This window comes from Ochotona princeps, chromosome 12 (assembly GCF_030435755.1).
Source record: "Ochotona princeps isolate mOchPri1 chromosome 12, mOchPri1.hap1, whole genome shotgun sequence".
Classification (NCBI taxonomy): Eukaryota; Metazoa; Chordata; class Mammalia; order Lagomorpha; family Ochotonidae; genus Ochotona; species Ochotona princeps.
The window spans coordinates 43,935,019-43,954,878 of NC_080843.1; the positions used below are offsets into that span (position 1 = coordinate 43,935,019).

Sequence of the window (19,860 nt, forward strand, 5' to 3'; positions counted from 1 at the left end):
TCAATCATCCAGTCAAAGGAAACGAGCACAGAAAGATGCTATCAATGTTAGCCTTAATTTAGAATTAAGTCTCAGAGAGACTAAATCACATACCCATGATGTGACTGTTGGGACGATTGCAAAACAAAACTCTCAGACACCTAATTCTGTTGCCTCTGCAACCAGGCAATTTTCTCTTTCCAGAGCAAAAGATTGAAGGGGGTGGGGGGTTTCATTTACCAGCCCCCAGTATTAATTAGAGCAGCAAAACAAAATGCTTGACTGGAAGCTGGCACAGTCTCCATCTCACTGTCCACCCTCTACTATCCAGTGTGATTACACATAGGCTCATCCATAGCCCTATCCCAACCTCTTTTTTTTTTTTTTTTTTTTGGTATTAATTGAACCAGCGTTTCCTTTATCTGCTCAAGGAACAGATAATGATGTGCAAAATCCTACCTAGTTGCTATTCAGCATTAGGAACTGAAAATTACTCTAAGAATTTGTAGTACCCTTTATCTGAAACCTGATTTACTGTGATTATAAGTCATAATAATGATACATGATATATTGATGTGATGTTACCATCAACATCTGTTTAATAAATGACCTGCCATGGTTTTCCTGCATTATCTCCTCTAAAGCCACTGTCTTTCAAGTCCATACTTCACATTTTATCTAAAAAAAATACTAGAGAAGCAAATTCTTCACTTATCCATAAACATATATGAAAGCAAAAGACTCATTTATTGGAGTCTCAAATTGACCAATTTTTAGCTTTTTCTTCTGAAAAGAATGCTTGCCAAAATGAGATTGTTACCAGATGTAGTGGATCACATAGTCCTTGTTCCGATATGAGAACTAGCTGAAATGAAACATTCTGTTTTTTTGATTCAGTTGTATTGTTATCTACACATAGTTCTTCTTAAGTGAACTTGACAGTATTGTGGGCTGATATTAAGATAGACTACTTTCGTAAACAAGAAAACGGGTTTCACTCCCCACTACAGCAAATGAGCTTTGTAATAAAAATCTCTTTGTGCAGGGGAAGATATTACAATTTTCAACACACAATAAATATATTTGCTAGGCAAAAAAATGCATTTCATTACACACAATGCATTTTCTAGATACATTAACCACTTTTTTGTTTTGTATAGTTAAGTAACATTTTCTATTCTAAAATGTCTGCAGTTTATTTTTTATAAGTCTGTTTTTGCCATGATGTAAGAACATTCTATTTCCTAGCCCTGTGCTGATAAATGCATGTTACAGAAAAGTGTAAAATGTGCAGCAAAACCACCTCAGATTTGGTGTTTGGGGATCTATACAGCTCCAAAAGAAGGCAATGAACAGCCAATTTTATTAACAACCAATTTCATTAACATACCCAGTGTGTAATTACTGGATTTACTAGAGTCCTTTACTTTGGTACTCTCCACAACTATAATAGATGTGTATGTTCTCTAAAAATAACAGTACTGCCCTCTCCAGCTACAACTATAATTTTTCCTGACAATGTCTCTGGCTGGGTTAAAAAAAACATAATTAATACCTTATTTAATCACTGCACACCATATACCTAGTTGACCATCATTCAAAATGGCACTTGCCCAGAGCTATATGGTTTCTTCACAGTTGAACTTATTTGACCCTAATTGCTACTTATTGGAAATACATCAAAGAAGTAAAAAGGAAGCTGTGACAAAGAACTCAGACTCTGTTTTCTTTGTGATGAGGGGACTGTGACTGCTCATTGTCATGCTCACTCTTGTCTGTCTTTGGCCTTGGCTTTCGTCCACGCTTCTCCAGCCCTCTCTTGGCCACCCTTCTTCCTGTCTGTCCTTCTTCTCCCCGCCCCATCTTTCTCTGTCATAGTCTCTCTGACTTTCTCGTCGTGGTTGTCCCAGTCTGTCCGTCCCTCCGTCCGTTCGTCCATCCATCCCAGCTTTTACAACGACTACTTTTATATTGTTCCCCACCAATCACTTCTCCCCATGGGTCCACTTGGCGCTATGTGATAGGCCAGTAGCAATGAGATAATCACAGCGAGGGCATTAGCCTATCCCTGTGACTTCCTGTTTACCTGCTGGTGAGACCAACTCCGCCTCCTGGCCCTGGGCCAGCAGCCATCTTACAACGGCCCTTCCCAATCCCAGGAGCAGCTTTAGCACCCTGCTCCCCACAGCTCATGGCTTGAAAGAGCTGTGACCATCTTTGCAGGTTGCAGAATTGCTGTGATCTTGCTTAGTCTTATGTTTAATGGGCTGTTGGCAGGGACTGTGCTTGTCTTACACAGATGGTATTCTTATATAGAGAAACCTATGGTTGCCTGCTTATCAACAGTCAGGCCAGAGAGAGAATGGTAGCAGGCAAAGGGCTTGCCTATTTTGATGGGGATGATATAACTTAAGTACCAATCATGAAGATGCTTTTGGGCTCCCTGGATCTCAGTCAGGTGATTCTATATGCTACTTTAGTGAGTGATCACCACAGCACTAGGAGGTAGGCAACATTTTCATGATACTAACTCTGACTGGCACCTCAATGTGATTAAATGCCAGAGGCTCTAGGTCAATGAATTTGGCGGCTGGGACTCAACTCCAACATAACTTGGATGTCCCCCTTGCCCATATTCTGTGAAATTGCCAAACATTAGAAGCCTGGAAATGATCAAAGAATCTATTTCAATGCAGAAAAGGCTATTTGGAGGTGGTGGAACTACAGACATGATATTTTTAGTGATCTAATAGATAAACACATTTACTATAGCCTAGCTATGAAATGTTCTTACATGGTTCAATCTATGTACAGTGTCTGTAACTACCGATGCAAGACTAAAGGAAAATATATGTTTATCTTTTGGTATTTTGATATAAAATGAACTGAACTATAAAATATTAGGAATTTAATGTCTCTATTATCTCACCTTATGAGAAGCAGCTATGGAAACTATGGAGAAAGCATTCTTTGTATCCTAATATTTTCAGGGATAAGCTACTTTTTATGGAGTCTAACATAAAAATGCAGCACCCATTTTTAGAAAGACTGAAGAAACCTTCCCCAAACAAAAACCATTCTCCAAATACAACATCCTCAATCTTTACAAAGAACAAAGAAACTTGCTGAGCTTCCTACTTTAGTCAGATGAATATTTGTTTCATCAGTCTCATTTTTTATGCAATTGTGACCAACATTTTCTACTTCTGTAATTTCAGCTTTATTATTCTTGATGAAAATGTGAAGTGCATCTAGATACACCCAAGCTTTGTAAGCTTCCATGCATTGTATTGCATGTGGTATTTAAGCGTTGTCAAACATGATCAACGACTCTTCCTTGCTTCGGCAGGTAACCACGGGAATAGGTAACATAAGCCAGGAAGAAGATTCTCATAAGATGAAATATTTGTTAGCTTTACATCAAAATCCAATCCATCTATATAGGGATGAGCATGGAAGGCATCAAAATGAGTCAAAGCAGCCAGATGCAGAAATGCAGGATGTTTCCACTTACCTGAGGTACACAAACACTAGGCAAACTCAAAGACATGTGACGCACAAGTTCCCTGTGGCTGGAATAGAATAGCAATAGTGAATTACTAATAGGTAAAAAAAAAAGTTTTTTCCAGACTCTCTTTCCGCATTTACTTTTAACATATTGGTTACTCATTACTATGTCAATTAATTCCATAATGATGTAAATTTTTGCTGATGGTATGTTGGAGCTTTTAATTGATCGGGATGATACTCTGCTGGCTCTGTCTTCAGACCAGAGAGGGTATACCTAAGAAACTGCTGCACTTGACTGGACTCTATGTTTGGTATATGCTTGCAATGGGGGAATCTCAACTGAACTTGAACTGTGGTTACGCAACAAGGTGGAGGAATCCACCATGGTGGGAGGGTTTGGGGAGGGGTGGGGAGAACCCAAGTACCTATGAAACTGTGTCACATAATACAATGTAATTAATGAATTAAAAATAATAATAATAAAAATAATGCAAATTTGTAAACAAAAAAAAGCTTTTACTGGGAATGATGATTCATTAGACAGCATGGCAAAAGTATTTGATGTGACCGGATTTTACACTTATGAATGGTTGCAAAGAGAAGTGTTCTATATATCTTACCATTTAAAAAGTATAAAAAAGGTAAAAGTTCTGCAGCGACATTACAACTGAGGGCAGAAAGTTCTAGAGGTTATTACTGGATCTAACATATTCCAATTTGATCTTACACAGTTCCTTTGTAAGGTTTCCTTCTCTTCATTTTGTTCATCCATTCATTTATTTTAAAGATTATTATTTTTTGTTTGGAAGGCAGATTTTTAAAAAAAGATTTATCCTGTTTTTGAAAGGCAAATTTGGAGAGAGGAGAGACAGAAAGATCTTCTGTCCACTGGTTCACTCCTCAAGTGATTGTGATGGTTGGAGGTGAGCTGATCTAAAGCCAGGAGCCAGGAGCTTCTTCTGGGTCTCCATGTGGGTGCAGGGTTTCAAGGCTTTGGGCCATCCTTCACTGTTCTCCCAGGTCATAAGCAGGAAGCTGAACAGGAAGTGGAGCATGCAGGACATGACCCAGCACCCAATGGGATGCCGGTGCATGCAAGGTGAGGACTTTAACCACTGAGCCATTATGCTAGGCTCATCATTGATTTATTTATATAAAAATATCAGGTCATATTGGACTTGGAGTAGTAGAGAGAGAGGAACAGAGGTCTCCTGCCTTCAAGACCAAGAGTGACAATCACATTCACAAATAAGTGAACTCCAGTAAAAAGTTGTACTATAAATATAAGCAGTGGTGAGGACACAGGAGGAGGGAAACGGCTTCGCGGAAAAGGTGACCATGGATCTGGATTGGACGTTTGTGCAGGAAGTGGGCTGGTTACCTTTTTAAATAAATGATATGCAGTGTATTATTATTCACATTTCCTCCCTTGAAATATTGGATCTATGATGTTTTCAATCTATTCATTTTCCCTGTGGGTGTAAGCAAACCGGCCCCTGGAGGCAGAACATCTTTGTTCACTCTCTGCCCTACTTTCTAAATATTCATAAGCAAAACCACTTTGACCAGTAGTTCAAAGTAAATGATACGGGATTTGGACCCCTAAAGAGCTTTCTCTGTATTGCAAGTGGGGGATTAAAGCAGGGGCAGCTGGTGGTGACAACCTTAAGAAGCAGTTGGTGTGGGACAGCTAAGCAGAGACAAGAAACAACAAACAGAAGCCCCAAGGAGGGGCGGGGGCCCTTGGGTTTTCCCATTTAGTGCTGTGCAGAATCAGGACAAGATAGGAATGAGGTTACGTCACTGCATAGAGCAGAATGGCAAAAAATAGTGCTGCCCAGGGAAGCAGAGAAAAAGCAAGATCACAAGGATCTCAAACGTCCACTACTCTCCTTCTTGAAACCACGAACTGTGATTTGGTACTGAGTAGATCTGGGAGAAAAAGTGCCAAGGAGTTCTTGTGTTCTCACCCCTGTACAGGGAATGGCAGAGGGGAAAGGGAGAGCCATGTTAAAAACGAACTGGAAGGGCATTGGACTTGAGATGTGAGGTTGGGGCAGAGTGGATGGGCAACGATTAAATTACAAAGAGGAGCAATCAAAATACTAAGTGTCGAAGTCAGCCCTTGGTTGAAACTCTAGATTTAAAATGGACACACTTCAAAGAAGTTTCAAATTTCTTAGAAGTTTAAAACCTCATTTTCCTTGTGTGACAACTTGGGGACAACCACATTTGTTCATACAGGGCTATTACAGGGTTTACAGAAGATGGAGTGGCAGATAGCTGCACCCTAGACATCCCCCAGGGGTGCCGCTGTTAGTTGCTCCCCTAAGCAATTTTTAAATTCTCATCCTAATCTGATAACTAACGAAATAATTGCAATTTTTCTCTTCAAAAATGTTTTTAAAAATATTTTCACATAATACAGGGAGAAATGTATAATTTATGTTTTTCTATACAAGAATGCGATTAGGGCCTGGCACTAGCGGCTAAAGTCCTCGCCTTGAAGGCCCCGGGATCCCATATGGACACCGGTTCTAATCCCGGCAGCTCCACTTCCCATCCAGCTCCCTGCTTGTGGCCTGGGAAAGCAGTCGAGGACGGCCCAAAGCTTTGGGACCCTAGCACCTGCGTGGGAGACCTAGAAGAGGTTCCTTCGGATGGGTGCAGTACCGGCCGTTGTGGCTCACTTGGGAAGTGAATCATCGGATGGAAGATCTTCCTCTCTCTCTCTCTCCTCCTCTGTATATCTGACTTTGTGATAAAAATAAGTAAACCTTAAAAACAAGTAATGCGATTAATTTCAAGTATAAACAAAAACACAAGCCATACAGATTCTTCTTGTGCAGGAACCGATCTCCAGGAATATTTTTGGAGGCCAAATTAACCATTTCATTCCTCTGAGTTGCTTGCAGGACTCAGTGCCATGTTAGATTACGGAACGGTATGTTCTTGTGCGATCTCATTTGAGGTCCTTCCCATATCCCTGCTTAATCACTCAATAGCTGCATTTATGTACCAAGCTCTGAGCCAGAGATTCTTCTGCTAAAAGGACTCCCAAAAATACTTCAAAGGTAGAATCCATATTTGAAAACATCCATGGTGCTTATAATACATGTAACATAGGCCATGGTACCTTCTCTCGTGGTTCCTCCAAAACTTTGTCTTTATAATTCTTCAGTTTGTTGAATTCATTTTTTAAACCACTGTTTTGTAGGTAAACCTTGTAAGTTTCCTATTTTATATTAACCTTAACTGTAAACAAAGTCTTCTCCATTCTGTTGTACCCATTCTATCATTGCCTGACTTAGCAAGCTTGACAGCATAATGGGCAGCAAGAGATGACAAGGGACAGCTTCTGGTGTTTAATGTCATATTGGCATTTAACTTGAATGTCATAACACCGTTGTTATCTCTGTCACTCTCCTTACATCACATGAAAACTTTTCAGAAAGTGGCTTTTTCTGCTGAACTCTAATATTAACAAACAAATTATTTGGCTCTATACTCAGTGTAACCTAGTTTGAGCAAAATTTATCTGTAGATACTCAAGGGAGGTGAGCAGCAGCACCTTAATTTCTTAGCACTCAGTAAAAAGAATGTGAGGACAATAATGTCCAATGGGAAATGATGAGCTTCTTTGCACAAAGAGAATCATTGTTTTATTGCCTTCCCAAAAAGCATGCTATTTAAAATTGGCTGACATCTCGAATACTTGTCCTTTCTGTGGTTTTATATAAGAAAGCAGTAGGATGGCCGTGGGGGTAGGGCAGGGGAGTAAGCTAAAGCTCTACCCTATTTGTTATTCAAAGAAAGTAGTCCAAATTCTATCTAAATTGTAGTCTTATGAATTCTTTAATTTACTTTCTAATGTGTATGTTTTTCAGAAAACATAAATCCAGGAATAAGATGAACTAATTAGCTACTTTGTACCTGCCCATGAGTACCCAGAGGGAAAATTTATGGGACTCACATTCTGTATGCTGTTTCTTAGTATTTTCAACAATATCTACTCTAATGTCACAAAATCTTTCCCACTACCTTTCCACTTTATAATTTTTATATATTCTTTTTTGAAATAAGATTCCATTTCTTCTTAAGATACATTTTCTTATTTATTTCAAAGACAGAATGACAGAGAGGGAGAGACAAAGTCAGGGATCTTGTATCTGCTCGTCACTCTCTAAATGACTGCGACAGCCAGGTTTGGGGCATGCCAAAGCCAGAAGCCCACACGGTCTCCCAGCCCACATGGATAGCAGCAGCTCAAGTACGTGAGCCATCTTGTGCTGTTTTCCTAGCACATTAGCATGAAATCTGGATCAGAAATAAAGTAGCAATTGCAACCACCAGCTGATCGGGGTGATGGACTGTGGTGGGCCCTATACTTGCTAGTACATACAAGAATATGGTCTGGGAACATCTCAAAGTTTCTTTGGGGATCTCCCCAATCGAAATGGCAGACTCAAAACCCTAACCAAGACAAGACAGAAGACAGACTAGGTCAATCCACCACCTCAGCTATATGTTGGCAGCGAAATACTGGACAAATGGAGACTCTATGATGGACTATGTCAATCAGTGGATTCTTCAACAACCACATTGTGCCTGGAGTGGCAAGATTGGCAACGATTCATAACTGGTGAACTATCAAAACCACTTGAGCAAGGATCTCAGAGCATGTCCCACATCGGGGACCTGGGATTGATGGGAGACTGGGTGGGGCTTCTTCCTCAATATTCCCTTTACCTCAGATATATGAAGGAAACAAAAGGGAAATAATAGTCTTACCCACTTCCCTATAGCCCTTGCACCTTTTTACCCTAATTAACAATGTAAAGATTTTTACCCTAATTAAAATGTAAAAATATAATTTTAAAAATCATGAAAAAAAAAAGTAAAGTAGCTGGGACACAAACCAGTACTCCATTATGAGATGCTGGAATTGCAAGTGGAAGCTTAACACACTCTGCCATATGCTGGATTCATTTCTAAAACTACACTTAATTATTTTATTCATTTGAAAGGCAGACAGGGAAAGACATGAAGAGAAAGAGAGAGATAGAGGTACAGAGAGAGAGGGACAGTGTGTGTTCTTGCCGGTTCATTCTCTAAGTGTCTGTTATGGCCACAGCTGGGCCAGGCTGAAGCCAGGAGCTAGGAACTCAGTGCAGCTCTCTCCCTATGGGTGCAAAGATCCAACTAACTGAACCATCTGCTGCCTCCCAGATTCATTTTAGCAGGAAGTGGAGCCAGGACTCCAAGACAGGCACTCTGATGTCCAAACCACTATTGAAACTGCTAGGCCGAATGCTCCCCCATGTACAGCTTCTTAATGTTATGTACCTATTTAATAATTGAAAAATGGCAGGATATATGATGGGATTTAATGATGAGAAAAGAGGGTTTTTTTGTTTTTCAGGAAAACACTATAATACATTGAAGAGGGATTGGCACAACCGATATGGCAGAAGTTATATTTATTGAAAAAAATTAATATCTTTGCTATAAAATTTGTAACAGGAATAGTAACTGAATGCTTATTTTGATGCATAAACCTGAATGTTACAAGACAGTACAAGATGGTAGCACTAATATTTCCTTTATGTACATTTTTATGAAAATTGTTATGCAGTCCATGTTGAAAGAACGTATGATGGAGAACTGTTACATTAGAAAAATAATATTCTTGATAAAGCATTCTCAAGGAGTCTAATCATATTTCTGCCTCTCCAATAAGGCAAAAGTCCCTGGAACAACATATAACTTAATTTACAAAATACAATAACTGTTCAGACACATATTCAAGTTTTCTTTTGGTATGATTTTTTTCCCTTGTTGTAAAATTACTTTTTTTTTTTCTGAAACAGGAAGATAGACTTTCAGGAAAATGTCATTGAATGATTTCAGCTATACATTACATACACAACTTTGCAGCCTAGCAACAACCATTGCTACACCATCATTAACTTTAAATATTTTGCTGGACGTGCTAATTCTCGAAGGTAGTATATTTTTACCACTTTGCTGTCACCATGCCTGTGGACTCACTGTCTGGTATTTTCAGAGGAGACAGCTGTGTCACAGTATGAAGCTTGGTTGAGTTGAAGGAGCTGCTACACAACTACATTTCCACTCACAAGAGGATGCCACAGATGCCACTAAGGTCAGGGCTGTGATGGCTCCACCAAGGCCCTGTACTGGCCAGTTGCAAACCTCCTGTTCTCAGGCCCAAAGGCCCCGGCTGCCTCCACACACTTGCGTTTCCAGAGATAGGGGTTTTTTTTGTTTTCTTTCCTGCTCTTCAGAGTTAGGTAGTCTTGATCCCTTCAAAGGCACACAACTTCCAGCGTTTTTCCAGCGTGGCCCCAACACCTGTGAACTCTTGTTTGAACATGCGTGGCAGCCGCATCAACAGCATTTCAATTTCGTTGGCAGAGATCTGTCAGACAGGAAGAAACATCACTCAAGGGCAAGGGACTCATTGGAAAGGATGATTTGGGGAAGTGCGCAGACAGCCCTTGGTTTTCTAGTTGGCCCTAAAGGAATGTCCTTAGGGAGGGGGATGGTGATCTTACCTGCAGCGCCACACCCAAGCCTCCTCCCCCAATTCAGAGGGTGCCAGGCAGGGAATAGCTTAGGGCTCAGAGCAAATTCATCACCACTCTGGAGAGCTACTGACATCTTCCTCTTCCTGCTCTATCTTTTCCTCCTTACCCTTTGCAGCAGAGGTCTCTAACTCAGCAAAGATAGAGAGCCTTAGGGTAGATTTCTCAACATCCCTAACTTGTTTCTTTTCCTTGAACTTTCAGAGGTGCAAGAGAACATTTGGGGCACTGAAACAAAATCCCAAACCTATGACAATAAAATCTTGACAACCAGTCATAAAGTCCAGGTAGGGTTCATATGTACATAATTTTTCTTCTTTGGTTTACTCTCCAAATGCCCACAACACAGCCATGGCTGGGTCAGACTGAAGCTAAATAGCCAACACCTTGATAAAAGTCTTCTGTGTGAGTAGCAGGTCACCAAGGACCTGGGCTATCACTGATGCCTCAAGAGGGGCGTAGGCAGGAGACTGGAATTACAGGTGGGGCAGAAATCTCAGAAGCAGAACTGGGACGTGAACCCAGACACTCTGGTATGAGATGCCTGCATCCCAACAGTATTTTTCTTCTCTTCCTCTCTCCTCTGCTCTTTGCTTTGTTTTGCATGATCTTTTTACACGAATGATTTTTTGTTTCAGAGAAAGAACATATGAACTGTAATCCTCTGTTCTTTCACAGTCATGGCTCTGATTTTCCTCTGGGTGCATCCTAGTCGATGTGTGTAATGTGGCACGAGCAGGGTAGCTAATTTGGGGTGCGATGCTCTGTTTGAATCTTGTATCCATTATTTCATGAGTTAAATGTCCAATACAAAGATGACTGGTCTCTCTAAGTCTCGGTAAATGGGACTGGCATTTAATTAGGATGGTGTGAAAACTATTGGCTGAGCACAAATTCGGGGACAGAGAAATTCTCAATAAGAGTGGTATTAATTTTTTTTTTTCTGGCACAATCACTGTAGAAATGGCATTTTGAACACTGTACTTTCCATCTAGTGATATAAAGATTTACTTAGAAGAGACACCAAACAGCCCAGGAAGTCAAATCAACAGTTTATTTCCTATTCACTAGGAAAATATTGCAAATGATGTATTTGCTATTCTTGGATGTATAATTTAAAATTTTGCATTGAGTCAGTCATGAAAGTTAAAATAAACTCACATTTTAAAATTTGCACGAGTTGTTTTGAAATCTGAACGCATTTTTTCTCTCCACAAAACCAGGATGGCAGGATTGTTAGGTTCCCAGGTCAACCCACTAAACAGATTAGCAAAAGGTTCACCGTGACTCTGAAAAGCCCATTTTCTTTCAATGAGCACTGTGTAAAACACCTTCGTGATATCTTCACTTCATTCTCACCACATTCTTGTGAGATGCCTGATGCAGATATGAGAGACTTCAAGAAGTTCAGGGCAAATGTGTTATCAAAAAACAAAGCATGAATTTCTAAAACAATTTTTGCATCTAAATTTATCTTTCAATTCCATTTTCACACCAACTTCTTGCACTATGCTCCTGTTATGATGTCCCTCTATTTAACAGCTGAGGAAACTGAGTGACTTACAGAGGGTTACGTGGGGTTGCAAAGGCAGAACTTGGGACAGGACTTCTTGCTCATTGCCGAGGTCTTGGCCATTGGTGCGGGGGAAGCACTCCCTGTGTCTGACAGCAGCCAGGGGTGCAACCTTCTAAAGAGCTGTGGCCTTGGGTACCTTGTTAATGAGGCAGAATCCCAGGCATCTTCTCAGGTGACCCTGATTCAGCTGGTTGAGGAGTGGCCTGGGTGATTCACTTGTAACTCCCACCTCAGGTCGATCTTATGATCAGGCAGACTTGGGTGAAGTGTGAAGGTTTCCATCAGATAGGTCTGGCTTTCACTCTGGGCTGGGCCTCAAGCTGTATAACATCAATCACTTCAGATTTATAGTTCTCACTTTCTGCATGGGTGTCACAGAAATGTAATTTTGAGGATTATATGTAAAATGGAACACCATGCTAGGCACAGTAATGTATATCTAGATATGCACACACATAAACACACACAGTAATATCGACAGAAAATGACTCTGTGCTATCAGACTTTTATGGCTAAGCTGTGTGTTCATTGAGCCAAGGTGGACAAGTGGTGAGAAGTGAGGTCAAATTCAGCTTCCAATTGCTCCAGCAGGTAGGATTTTTCAAGCTGTGTGAGGCTCTTATCCTCTTAGCCAACTCCCTGCCTTCCTTAGCTCATCTGTGGTGGCTGTCCTTGTCCAGATCAATGGGACTGAAGGAGTTCCAGCTAGAATGGGGGAGGGTCCCATCTTGCAGCCAGCATAACAACTGAAGACCCTTGAGAAACTCTCTTCTTTGGGTTTGATGTCTTGTAAGGTTGAGTACTAGAAATCTAGTCCCCATCCACACACTGATACTGCAAGGTAATACGTCTGGAAGAACTCACCAAGCTGAGACCCAGGCCAGCATGCCTGCTCTGTCTTGCCATGTGATGACCACCATGATGATTGGGCAAGAAGACCCTCACTGGAAGCTGGCACTACACTCTCGGATGTCCCAGTCTCTGGAACTGTGAAACAAATACGCTATCCTTTCTTGTCTATAAATAGATTTTGGATTGGCATGTAATCATGATGAACTTCTGTTCTTCCCTGGTCTTTAGTGTTTCATCAACAGCAAATGGATGAAGGCCTGTTCCTTGTCAGAGTCTCCTGAGAACAATTTATTTAAGTTGTACTATACTCTTTAAACACAGGAAATCACTTGTGAATGCAGAAATCAAAGTGTAGGGCATCTGGGGAACTAATATAGCAAAACCCAGGCAGTAAGTGTGTGTGGTCTGAGTCCAATCCAGGCAGTCTGGCTGAGGGGTCTCACTCTGAGTCATCTAAGCCTACCTGCAGGAAGGCCAAGGGCTGTGGAGTGACAAATGGAAATCACAGTCCTGGTCACTGGCCATGGAGAGAGAGTGGGAATGGGGGAGACCATGGAGGGAGTTTGCATACTATCTCAACAGCCAAGGCTCTTCTGTGGTTAATTGCTTCACAGCAATGTCAACACCAACAGCAAATCCTGCACACTCCCAACTCAGCTGGCTCATATGCATTCCTATATCAATACATCGAGCCAGCTGGCATCCCAGGGGAGTCCTGGCTGGCAGACTAAAGCACAGCAACATCTTGTTCCTCACGGTGTCTTCTGCCCTGAACCTAGACTTGCACCACTGAGGAGGCAGTAAGATGGTGATGATGGCATCCACTGATTCCTCTCTGTGGGCCTGGTATAGGCGAAGGGCTGTGTGTATGTGACCTCATCAGAAAGCTCACGAAACAAGCGAACAGACCCTTCACCTGCTGGGAGAAAGTAATGGCACAAAAGACATGGACTCTAATGAGGAACTTGCATTAACTCTCTTTCAACACTGACCCTGTGGACTGATTTGCTCATTTGCAAGACAAGAGACTAGATGAGAAACCCAGCAAAGCTCTTAGAACCTGGTCAGAGGGCTGAGCTCTGTACACTCGCTACCAGTTGTAGGGGCAGACATGCAGAATACGTCTGTCCTCTAGGTTGTGGCAAAGATTTCAAAATGAAGGTGTTTCGTGCTCTCCAAATCCCTATAAATAGTACTTAAATGGCAGTTACTATGTGCTACATACTATTCTGGAAGCTTTACATAATTTAGACACTTAAACAAATGTGATAACCCGTAAAAGCCCATTTCACAGAGGGTAAACTGAGGCTCTCAGATGTTCAGTAAGTTGTCCCAGGTCACACAGCTAAGTGATGAAACTAGGGTTTGAAATTGTCATAATTAGTTTATCTGGAGAGCCAAAATTGGTTAGGCCTCGCATTTTGACGAACTCTGTATGGGAAATCAGTCTCCTCACGTGTAATGAAGGAACACTTAGCTTCCGTGGGTAATACGTGGTGACAGCTGGATTGTGCCATGGGGATGTACATGATGTGGACGGAGGTACTACATGATCACACACCCGACTGCAGCAAATGAACTCCTACGTTCCATAGCCCCTCAATACGGCTCTCAGCTAAATTCCAGAAAATTTTCTTAAAAGACATTCACATTGCATGCCAGAAGAAAGAACAAGGAAAAACTGCCTTTTTCATTAATTTGATGTGTTCTGGGCTTTTCCATATCCTGGCAAAAGAAGCTTTATAGCATATTACATTTTATGATTTTTTAAGAGAAAATTAAATGGCCAAAGAATTTTGCTTTGAAAACTGTCCCTTTACTCCCAATGAAACTGTTTAAAAACGCCTTGGCAACATATTAGATTTTCCACCATTGCCAATACCTACAATGCCATAATACACTTAAACAGCAGAATGCTGGACTTGTCACTGATGCTAACAGACTGTACTATTGTAATAATACGGGGGGACGTAATGATGAGGTGACAAGGGCAGAGGAAGAATGGGAAGAGAGGAAGGAGAGATGGAGCAGGGAAGTCGCTATACATATAACCCTGTCTTGGAGATGAACAACAAAAACCCTGTCCCTTTAATTCTGCTTTCTTCCCTTCCATATCTTTTGAGAGTTCTTTTGTAACTTTGCCTTCATGCATGCCCCTTCCTGCGAGTCCCTTTTTGCTCTTGAGATGCTCTGAGACACAGAGCTGTCATATAAAGCAAAGCACCTGACCTTGCTGGCCAACCCTGGAATGAGATTTGCCTAGTTACTCATCTTGTGTGCAATTTCCTTCCCTGAGGTCAGGTGTTCCTTCCAAGCTCCAGAATTTCACAGGTAGGGTACTAGGGTAAAGGACAGGACCACTTCCTGTCTGCCCAGCGAGAGGAGCAAGAGGGAGTGGAACAGGATTCCTGGGGCCTAGTCCAGCCCACTATCAGAGCAAGGTGCTGCTTCCCTCAGCAGCATGTATGAGGAGGAGGCAGCGCTTGGTGTTACGGGGCACTCTGTGCAGCATTCGGGCACTGCTGGAGCAGGTGCCAGACTCTGTCAATGTCTCGCTCTTTCACACACAGAGTTTGGACCTCTGCGAAGTAGGGAAGATCATCACAAACCTCACAACTAGAAATGGCTAGTCTGCATGTTCCCAAATTTTCTGAATCTGACACTTAGTCTTTCAGGAAGGGCTGACGGGCTGCAATTAAAACCAAAGGTGAGATGAGCAGGCTCTGCAGAACCAAGGTGCTTGTGCAGTATTCATGCTGCAGAGGTACCTGACAAGACCTTCTTGATTTGTTTTCTGACCTGCTGATGCTTTTCCAAGCCCACTGCCTTCCTGACAGGCCTCTGAGAACATGTGCAGATTGGCATAGGCACACATAAACCATTCTCAGAATCATGACGGCAGGCTCCAGGTCACTTCTATTCAGGTTGGGGAAGTTGAGTGAAGTGGGGTTCTTGTCTGAGGCATTGCAAAGATGCCAGAGAGGTTTGTCAAGGCCAGGGAGGGGAATGGTGATCAGGGAAGCCTCCTGCAGACCTGGATTTCCTCCCACAAGGTGAGCCGACACTGGGCCCTCATTGCACATGTAAATCTCGCTCATTCTGCCTGACACTGGGCAGGGGCCTGTGTCAGCATGGAGGCTGTGTGATGGACAGTGGTGGATGGAAACAGAGAAGCGGGCAGGCAGGCAGGAAGGAAAGGAAGCGAGAAGCTAGAAAAGGGAAGGTGGGAAGATGAAGGGACGTGAGGAACTCAGAACAAAAAAAGAAACTGGAGAAAAGGAAGAGTGATGGGGAAAGCAGAGGGTGAGAAGAACCTGAAGGGGGAGAAAGGGCTCTGGAGGAACAGCCAGTGGGCACCAAGAGGGAGAACCTCACAAGGAAAAGCAGCTCAGAGGGCCACAGGCAGGACCGTGAGCCGCAGGGTGCTACCCTGACCATCACCACTCTCAGGGATGTGCCCTTGAGTCCTGTGTCACTGCTTTCTGCTTCACAGACCTGCCCTGCTCAGTTTCACACGTGAGTAGGGACCACGAGCTGGCTGTGTGAGCAATGTTCTGTTCTAGGCTTTTTTGTGCCCTGGCCTCCCAAGTTCTTCTGTGGGTTCTAGGATGGTGCCGGGCCTATTATCATCATCTGTCTCCTTCACTTGGTCCCTGGGAACCTTTTCAATTCCTCTCGCTAATAGGCAAGCAGCCGCCCCTCTGTTTTGTCAAGTGGGAGCATTGCTGCATACACCGTTGTGCGTATTCCAGATGTGCTGTAATGGCTAACATCATAGTCTAAGCAATTACTTGTTAGCCATTAGCGCAACATCCTAAGATTAGTCAATTTCACAGACACTCCCGAGCACATGGCAGCCACCCTCACAGACCTTGCAAAGTTTTCTTACAGCCTGGGCAGATCATGCGGCAGGTGCCTCTGATTTCATGTTTCACACAAGCAGTTTCCATCCCCACCCTTATCCATGTGTGGGGGGTCCACATGAAGCTTCAGAAATGTTGCAGTGGCTGCAGTCCTGTACCCTGCTTTGGTGTACCCCACCATGCCCCTCTGGGATGGAAAATTACTGTTTGGTTCCAGGTGATTTCTCTAGGAGGGGGAAGTGTCAGGCTGGCTTAGAAAGTCAAACAGTTCCACCATCACAAAGTCACAAGTAGGATCCTTTGCAACCAAGTGAGAAGGCGATGTTGTAATTTAAATCCTTGTGAACCACAGAACTTTCAGATTGGCTCAGAGGCATCCTCACGAGAACACGGGACTTGAGGCCCTGGGTGTGCCTGGACCAAGGTTGCACCCTCGGCTATGCTGTAGGCAGGAGCCTCTCGTGCACTGCTGTTTTCCTTCCTGGTGGTGGGGCCTTCCCAGGAGCCATAGGGACTGCTCTGGCTTTTGGTCTTGCTGCTGTGTGTACCCCTCCCTGAGCCTCTGGTTCAATGTCCTCACTTTATTTTCACAGGACCCCTGTGCTTGTCCACTGAGATTCGAGACACCAACGGGGTGTCTTCCTGTCCCTCTCTCTTTAGTCTCTTGGTTCCTCGGAGCTTCACTCGGATTTTCTATCCCATGAGAGGGATTTCCCTCTATTGTGTGAAGTCCTTAATGTGGAGTCCTGTGTGAGTAAGGTCTGAGGGTAATGCCCCGATAGCCCACCTTTCACCTGCTTTCTCCCTGTGCTCAAGCCAACCTGGCATTTTAAATCCCTTGTAAGCTTTCCAATGTAATTTGGCATCTGCTGAGATCACTGTCACTTCTAGATGACCGTTTTTAATTTTTTTTTCCTCATAAAGACAAAAGACAAGGCTCTGCCAAGAAGGCAGGTCCCTGTGAGGGAGAAGGGTTGATCAACCTCATATGTCTTTTGATCCCTAAGTGCAGCTTTCAGGCAGCAAACCTGTAGCCAGCCACTGACATGCTGTGTGGCAGCAACTTACCTTGGAGTCCAGCTGCTGCATGTATGACCAGAGATACTCTATGTTGGCTCCAAAAGGATGGACGTGAAGGAACGTTGAGATGATGCCTGAAGCAAAAACACAAACATCAAGAAAATTATTTCAGGGCACATAAGAGCTCTTGTGAAGCAGCGTCGTCTAACCTCAATGCCATTGCCATTACGGGACTGCCATTTTTCCCAACACCCAATTGGCCTTTCTTCAACAGCACCTGTTACTGGACAGTCCCAGCAACAGGGCAACCAGAATGCACTCTCTGCTGGAATGCCGGAAGTCGGCAAAGCTAGACTCAGTGATAACAGGTAGATGGACAGAGGTATTACTAAACAAAGGCTCCTGGAAACATTTCAACTACTAATTTTATGCTTGATTTACAAATGGAAAATTGTAGTTATTGGAAGGATAAAATTATCTCTTTTCTTTTCCTCAGTAGACTCTGTGGTGTGCCAATGGCTTACACAGCTGTGTCAGAAACCACACTGCCTCAAATTCTCCTGATAATTATAGCTGCTAGTTATGAAAAGTATTTAATCCATATTTCCCTTAACTGCTGCTTAAGAAAACATAGATTCCTCCTGAAACACTTGCTACTCCCCACCTGTGACTGCTGTGTAAAGGGCGGGGCCCAGCTCATTCGCCCCTTCTTTCTGCTGAAATTTACAAGATCATTTTTAAAGGCCTGGGGATGAATGACTTGGCTGGAGTTGGATGATAAATCAGAAGGCGTTTCCATCGTGAAAATCAGCTGTCAGCAGCATACAGACAAATGAAAAGCTGCTGTCAGGCTGAGGCAAAAAAAAAAAAAAAGGGAAAAAAACCACCACCACCACCAACAAAAACATTGCCTTCCTATCCTCACCGCCTCGTATAGCTAATGCCAAAATAGTGCAGATGATGATGTCAGTTCCATAGACCAAAAGCTCTTTATTAAGAAGTTGTGTTCAGACATTTTTTTAAAGGCCTCTTTCAAGCAGGTTTCAAGATGGATTAAATTCCACAATCTTTCCATTCCAAGTGTTGGTGCTTAGGAGGCACAGTTCAAGCAGAAGACCTTCACTTGTGTGAAAGACAATCACACGGAGCCCAAGTGAACACGTCATTTATGCCCCAGGTCCTGCTATATTTGCAGGTGGCCCTGGTTTGATGTGAGGCAGGGTCTCATGGTTCCCGGCCCTTCCATTATGCTTAGATGCTGCAATGTCAGTTTACCCTTAGGCTGAGAGCAGAGGACAGAAGGGTTAGGAAAGCGTGCACTAGCAACTGTCCTCTGATGATGACATTTACAGTTGTTACAAGGAGAGGAGGAAGCCAGAAGCACCACACTGCATCTCCCTGCAAAGTTAAAAATCTTGGTGCTCAGAGACTGACCTGTTCTTCCTCAGATACAAAGAATGGCCATCTTTAGCCTGAAATTACATTCTCCCTCTGCTTCTGGCTAACATATCTTTTATGAAATAATGATGATGCTGGAAGGTAATGATAGTAGAGTTAATATCTTTGAGTGGCAAAATGGAAAAGACACTTAAAATGCACTGTGTGCCTCCCACTTCCCCAGTTTCCAAACTCAGTTTATGTCCATGTAACTTTTTTCCACCTGGCCAGTACTTCCCTATGTCTGGAAATCTCAACAGTGAGTTGGTAGCAAAAGGTTACCAAACACTAGAACAAGGAGTTCTGCACTACTGCCCTTCTTTGTATCCCTTAGATGGCAGACAGGGGTTAGGGTTGCAGCTCATACACAGGGAACTGTTCTTTCCGGCTGCTGGGTGGGGACCTGGCTGGCTGACCCAGGCTGAGGACAAGTAGAATGATGCCCACCATTTTCCATGGGGAGATTCTAGCCATAGGTAGGCAGGACCCTCAGCCATGAGGAGGACAAGAGAAGGTGAAGAGAACTCCAACTCTCTCTTGATGAGCGGGTGTGGGTACTCCAAGACAGGGGGTACTGGGAGCAGCACTGCTGCTGGCTGAATGCTGCTCAGGCGGGAGGCTGGCCAAGCTGACCTTGGCCCTTCCAGTGCAGGCAGCACCGCAGCCTTGGGGGCGACCCAGGTGGGTGTCTCCTAATGGACTGGTGTGCACCTCAGAGGGCAGATACCCTTGAGAACTCTTACAAATAAACTACCCAGAGGCTTGAAAACATACTGACAATACCTTCCTCACGCTATCCCTTCTCAAAGGACCCCTCAACACCTCCTGACAAGCTAGCCTCTCCCAAGAGTGCCAAAGGGCCTGTGAAGTGAATTTAAATGCCTTCATCAGCAGGGACAGTACAAGTCGGAGTGGGAGCTGGAAGAGGCTGATCATGCTTGGCCAGGAAGGGGGAGGGTTTTACATGGGAAGCTCAGAACACAGGAAAGGAGGAGCGCTGGAGTGCTCATGTTGC

The 19,860-nt window shown here is 43.2% G+C and overlaps 1 protein-coding gene across 10 annotated transcripts in view; it reads right to left on the reverse strand.

Annotated features, from left to right (window-relative positions):
* Nucleotides 1-3,439: 3,439 nt before the first annotated feature.
* The window catches only part of ENOX1 (ecto-NOX disulfide-thiol exchanger 1), a 487,830-nt gene continuing 471,409 nt past the window's right edge, over nt 3,440-19,860 (reverse strand). For 9 of the 10 annotated variants that reach the window (XM_058670708.1, XM_058670710.1, XM_004577459.3 and 6 more), the window contains 2 exons: nt 17,457-17,542; nt 9,571-9,931 (listed from right to left, as the gene is read on the reverse strand). In XM_058670708.1, the coding sequence (XP_058526691.1) occupies nt 9,800-9,931; nt 17,457-17,542 (218 nt within the window). In that variant the 3' untranslated portion in view covers nt 9,571-9,799. Of the gene's footprint in view, nt 3,552-9,570; nt 9,932-17,456; nt 17,543-19,860 lie in introns of those variants that run through there. The other variant, XM_058670707.1, reaches the window with a different exon arrangement.